Source organism: Panthera onca, chromosome A1 (assembly GCF_046562875.1).
Source record: "Panthera onca isolate mPanOnc1 chromosome A1, mPanOnc1 haplotype 2, whole genome shotgun sequence".
In the NCBI taxonomy this organism is placed as follows: Eukaryota; Metazoa; Chordata; class Mammalia; order Carnivora; family Felidae; genus Panthera; species Panthera onca.
Genome location: NC_138339.1, coordinates 155695810 through 155702605, shown reverse-complemented (window position 1 = coordinate 155702605; position 6796 = coordinate 155695810). Strand labels below are relative to the sequence as shown.

The following is a 6796-nucleotide window of genomic DNA, read 5'->3' as shown; positions in this document are numbered from 1 at the left end:
AATATAATGAAATTTGTCCATTCTCTGGATTAAACTAGTGGAGAAATGGTTGTATATTATATATTACTTTTAAGTTATTTATACATATAATATGTACATGTAACATATATATAAAGTGTTTATATGTACACAATATGTGTGAAAATGTAGAAATAAAGTGTTTTATATATTTTTTTAAGTTAATTTATTTATTTATTTTGAGAGAAAGAGAGAGAGAACACAAGCAGAGGTGGGGCAGAGAGGGAGGGACAGAGAATTCCAAGCAGGCTCCACACTGTCAGCACAGAGCCTGATGTATGGCTTGATCTCACGAATCGAGAGATCATTACCTGAGCTGAAATCAAGAGTCAGACTCTTAACTGACTGAGACACCCAGGCACCCCAATTATATTTTATGTTTTATGGGAATATATATTATGACACAATTAATTTTTCAGAAAGGGTGAGATTATATTTCAAGAAAGCTGAGAAGCGCAGGTAACATTTCAGTTAAGTCTTTAGAAAGAAGTAGAGGTTTACCAGATAAACATGTACTCCAGAGTGAAATAATTTATGCATGAAAGTTGATGGTATGGCTAAAGAAGAGCAAAGATCTTTCTGTAGCTAGAGCATAGGATCTTGGATTTGTGCAAGGTTTGGGAAGATAAAACACTACTGTGACTGGACTTATATTAGCTTCTCATAGAATTTTGTGTCTTTTGCTACTTCTCATGGAATTGTTAAAAAAAAAGAAAAGAAAAAAAACGCACTTAGAACAAATTATCCATGAGCTAAGTGTAGCAAATTTATGTTATACATACAAGTCATATATTTTCTGAGTAAGACCATTTCTCATTACCAGTGTTCTCCAGGCCCCTTTCACATCTTTGTTTCTCAGAGTATAGATAATGGGGTTTAAGACTGGGGTGACTATGGTGTAGAAAAGAGAGACAAACTTACCCTGTTTTTTTGACCTACTTTTGGCTGGCTGAAGGTACATAAAGATGATGGTGCCATAGAAAATGATGACCACAATCAGGTGGGATGAACAAGTCCCAAAAACCTTCCAGCGCCCTGCTGCTGATTTTATCCTCAGCACAGCTTTTGTTATAAAGCCATAGGAGACTAAGATGAGTGACACTGGGACAACTAGAAAAATCACACTAGCCACAAAGAGTTCTACTTCATTGAAAGTTGTGTCCACACAGGCCAGTTTGATGAGCACAGGAACCTCACAGAAAATGTGGTCCAGTTTGCTATGTCCACAAAGGGGTAGCTGCACAGTAAGGGAACACTGGATTAAGGAGGTGATCAGTCCACTGAGCCATGCTATGCTGGCAAGGGATGCACAGAGCTGAGGATGCATAATGGTTGTATATTGCAGAGGCTGGCAGACAGCAGCATAACGATCATAAGCCATGACTGCCAGGAGAATACATTCAGAGGAACCCAACCCCATGGCCACATACAGCTGGGCCACGCATCCACCATAGCTCACACTTTTCTCTTTCTTATTCATGGTAACTAGCAACTGTGGGGCAACACTGGTGGTAAAGCAGATGTCCACACAAGACAGATTGCTGAGGAAAAAGTACATTGGCGTGTGGAGTTTGGGGACTAAACAAGATACTAAAATAATGGTAGTGTTCCCCAGAATGTTAAAGATGTACAAAAGCAAAATTATGATGAAAAGGATCCTTTCAAGCCAGGGTTCATCTGCAAATCCCAGGAGAAGAAAACCCTTTTCAGAGCTGTTGCTGCTTTCCTCCATCGTCCTGCAGATGTCAATTTATAGAAGGATTAATATTCTGGAGAAAGAAGATAGTAAGATGAACATTGGTAAACTGTGGTGTTTCTTATATGATTGTCCTCCTTTTACAGCATTCAGCCATATTGTAAAACCTGATCGCATTTTTCTCAATGTCTATTCTTCAACAGAAAAATGTCTCTTCCTTCTGTTTTCTTGAGCACATTTCACTCTTTCAAATGGAGCAACACCAATTCAAACACTATCACAATGCTCTCTCTTGTTTACATCCATAATCCAAGAGAATGGTATCTGCCCCTCACTCTTCTTCTCGCCCAGAGGTCTTTGTAAACTTACGATGTTTATTTGTAAGACTCTATTCTATCAATTTTGTTTTGATCCTCCTAAAAGATTCTGCCATAATGTTTTTTTAAATTAAACAATGGCAGATAGTATGAAGGAAGCATCAAGAAAATTAACATTTACCTGTCTTTGGAGAGAATATAGGTTAGTCGATGCTAGTGATGGCACATCTCAGACATAAAAAAGATTTTGAAATGGTATGTCAAAAAGGAACTGCTGAAAAAGATGGTCTTCAGAAGACATATGATAATCAAATTACCATCAACCTGATGGGACATTCATTGTTTTTAACATTGGAATTATCTTCACACAGAATTTGAACTACTGACATTTTTAACTAAATGACCAGAGAACAGGCGTGCCTGGGTGGGTCAGTCAGTTGAGTGTCCAATTCTTGATTTTGGATCTGGACATGATTCCAGGGTCATGGAATTGAGCCCTGCTTAAGATTTTGTCTCTCTGTTCTCTTCCTCCTATCTCCTGATCTCTCTCATTCTCATTCTCCCTCTCTCTGTGTCTCTAAAATAAATTTTTTAAATGACCAGACAATAATCTTACATACAGACATTCTTCCATAGATTCTCTTTATTTCCCACCTCCTTCTCTTCTTACCCCCTTTCCAGTTTTTTTTTTTTAGTTTCTTGATTATTGTTGCTTACTTTTCAAGTACTTAGGGATGAGTTAGAGAAATAGTCTCCTCTGTAGGCACTTCCAATTAAACAAAAACTTCACATCTTTTCTTCTTATAAAACAAATATTGAATAAGGGAAGATATCAGTGAAGTAAGAGGACCCTGGAGTTGTCCTGTCCCGGGAACACAACTAGATGACTTCCACAACTAAAGGGAGAGAAGAGGCCACATTGAAGAAGGTATGAAGTGTGGAGACATGGTTTAGGGGAGATATGTATCATGGGTGTTGAGGAGGGGAAGGATCCCTGATTGCTAAGGTGAGAGAGAGAGAGAGAGAGAGAGAGAGAGAGAGAGAGAGAGAGGAAAGCACAAGGACAACATTTTACCAAGGCCATTGGCTAGGAAAACAAGCGGGGATGATTTCCTGAATTTTTGCAACAAGTGGGGCTTAAAGCCTGGAGTTTTAAAAGTCCATGAACTTGTGTAGGATAGAACTAGGAGGGCACTGTGCTGCTTCTGAAAGAAGGGAAGCAAAACAACTGGGGGTAGATAACATGGAAACAGCAATCTAAAGAATGCCTAAGATAAATGGAGGGAGATTTTTTGCTTTTCTCAGAGGCTGTTTCTGAAAAGGCAACATTCAGGGGGACACCTCTCCAGGAACAATGGAGCTGGCTGGCACCATTTTCTTTCCCTGCCCCTCAACATAAACACAGAACCATCTGGGGGAAGCAGTGGATGCACAACTTGCTTACTCCAAGACCAACACACTTGTGTTCTGACAGGAGTGCTCTTCTCAGTCAAACTTCCCTCAGCCCCAGAACAGTGGACCCCTCCACTAGAATACCATCACAAATACCTGCCCATACCACATCTCCTGAACAGAGTTTTTCAGGATCTTTGTTCTAGTGGAAGTAGTGCCAGGTCTCATTTCACAAGACCAGAGTACACCTCATTAAAACTCACCACTTTCAGACTAGGGGCCAAACAATGACCACAACAAGCAAAGAGAGCCTTTGCAGATGACTGGCTTGAAGGATAAAGCAGCAAAAGTACAAAAGAATAGTGCATGCAGCACACACTGGAGACACTTCTTGAAACACCAAGCCCTGGACATTACATGAACTCCTCTTCATAAAGCAATTATTTCAGGAGCAAAAGACATACTGTCTTTTCCTTCTTTTCTTTTTTTTTAAATACATTCTTAAAGTTTATTTATATTTATTTTTTAGAAAGAGAGAAAATGCAAGCAGGGGAGAGGCAGAAAGAGAGGGAGAGGAAGAATCCCAAGCAGGGTTTGTTCTGTCAGTGTGGAGCCTGATGTGGGACTAAATCTCAGAAACCATGAGATCATGACCTGAGCCAAAACCAAGAGTTGACTGAGCCACCATGTGCCCCCATAACTGGCTTTTCTAACACAAAGGAGGCAGAGATTTAAATAAAATGTCAAGATGGAAGAATTCATCCCAAATGAAAGAACAAGGTAAAGCCATGGCCAGAGATCTAACAGGTATAAGTAGCATGACTGCTGGAGAATTTAAGTCAACAATTATAAAGATACTCACTGCACTTGAGAAAAGAATAGAAGGCATCAGGGAGACCCTTACCACAAAGAGAAGAGAGGTAAAAAAATCAATCAGACATGAATAATGCAAAAAAAAAAATGAATTTGGAAATATACCTGGTGCAATGAACACAGACTAGAAGAAGATTTAGTGATATAGAAGACAAAATGGAAAATACTTAAGTTGAACAAGAGAAAGAATTGTACAACACAAGAATAGACTTAGGGAAATCGGTTAGTCCATCAAAATAATGAGGCTGAAGAAAAGAGAGAAAGAAGAATTATGGATCACCAAAATCATTCAGAAAAGAAGGAGAGATGAAGAGCTTCCCAGACAAACAAAAACCAAATGTTGACTTTTAATTTTTGATATTTTAATGCTGTTTATAGCCAGCTACCATTTATCATTTTTGTTAAAAATGTTTACTTTGAACACATTATATTTTAGTATATAATATTTGAAAAATAATATCATATATAAACTTTTAAAATAACATTTATTTGTAGTATCATCATTCAAATATGATCACTGTTAACTGCTGAGTGTACTAGGAGAAAAAAATTGGTAATGCTGAAAGACGTACTTTAATCCTCACATTTTTCATTTGTCATCAGTACTTTAATGAAAATTCCATATTTATTATTTGTAATCGGTATAAATATTAAATCGGTGGTCATCAAATTAAATTATCATAATTTCTTAAAATAAATATCAATTTTTTTTTACTTTTTTCAATGTTTCTATAGAAACATTACTATACTGTAGATACTATATACACCAAATCTTGTTTTTGGTTTAAATTTTCCTATGACAACAGATTAAAAATATATAATAAAGAAAAAAATTATCTTAATTTCAAAGACTGCATATACTTTCATGTGACTAATGTTAGTTAACAATTATTTTGTTACATGTAATTGAATTGGTTAGAGTTTATTAATATAGTTGATAATATTGCAAAAATACATGCATTTACTTACACTTAGTAGACTTATTTACTTTACAGATTTCCAAAATAGAATTAGCTACCAAAAATATATGAAAATTATATATTTCATATAATATATATTTCATATTATATATATTATATATATATATATTATATATAATTTCAATTAATATAGCTTGCCAATCTTATGTATGTAGTACAATAAATGTCCTCTGTGATATTTTTGAAAGTTACTCATGTCAATTTATAATAAACATTACATTTTATTATTTTTAGCCCTTAATGTAATTTGTAAAAATAATTGTTTTAATATTTATTTTTGAGTTGAAGTTGTTTGTTATTTGTAATTTATTAAATGTTGCTTTAATTCTTTGTATATTTTGTTCATTTTTAATTGATATATTTGAATATTAAAATTATTTATGCTGGAAAACAACTGACTTGTTTTCTCTTTCTTCTTCTGAACTATTTTGTTTTATGGAAATATATTAGTTCAATATATAATCAAATACTTGACCAATATTCAGAAACTACTATCAAAGTGATGATGTTAAATGTCAAATGAAAATAAAATGCAAAATGTATAAAATGAAATATATATAGTATTCCATATCTATAATTGTGTGTATATAGAATTACATTATAATCCAAGTGAAAATATACGAGAAAAATAGATGAAATGGAACACTTACACATACTTAGCCAAACCTGGTCAATGAATATCAGGGACAAAATACTTGATGCATGCCATCATTAATATCAAAACTTTAGGTTTCCATTAAAGGAGGAAGGCATGGAGCACAAAGTGAAACTTACCCTATCTTTGGTGTTCTAAACAAAACAAAACAAAAAAAGCTTGTTTTTGTATATATTTATTAATCAAAATGAAATGATAAAATGTTAAACCTATAAGGTACTCTTATTCAAATTATGAATGATTCCTTCTGACTTGTAATACTGCTGAAATTATATATAATATATTACTATATTATATTATAGAATGAATTTTAATTATATTTATTATATTTATATATTCATAAACATATGACATATATAAATCATAAAGTATGTCATTCACTATATATACTATATAATTGTAGAAAAAATATATATTTGTTTATTATAAAATTACATAGTATGGGGGCGCCTGGGTGGCTCAGCCGGTTAAGTGGCTGACTTCGGCTCAGGTCATGATCTCGCGGTCCGTGAGTTCAAGCCCCGCGTCAGGCTCTGTGCTGACAGCTCAGAGCCTGGAGCCTGTTTCAGATTCTGTGTCTCCCTCTCTCTGACCCTCCCCCGTTCATGCTCTGTCTCTCTCTGTCTCAAAAATAAACAAACGTTAAAAAAAAATTAAAAAAAAAAGAAATTTAAATTTCTAAGTAAATTAATTTATCAGGTAACCAAAGATTATATGCTTAATTTCCTTAAACTTTCAAATAAGCATTTTGAAACAAATATAATGATTCTCTATATTACTTTTTAAAAAGTGACATAAAGTAATTCTTCCATTTTATGTCAAGGAATTATGGCAATTAATATTGTGTAAACTATCCTCAGCCATT

General features: G+C 34.5%; 1 protein-coding gene across 1 annotated transcript; it reads right to left on the bottom strand.

The window, feature by feature from the left end:
• Positions 1-790: 790 nt before the first annotated feature.
• Positions 791-1750, bottom strand: LOC144613833 (olfactory receptor 2G6-like). Its single transcript, XM_078435379.2, has one exon. The coding sequence runs from the start codon at positions 1748-1750 to the stop codon at positions 791-793; it is 960 nt and encodes a 319-aa protein (XP_078291505.2).
• Between the last annotated feature and the right edge of the window lie 5046 nt (positions 1751-6796).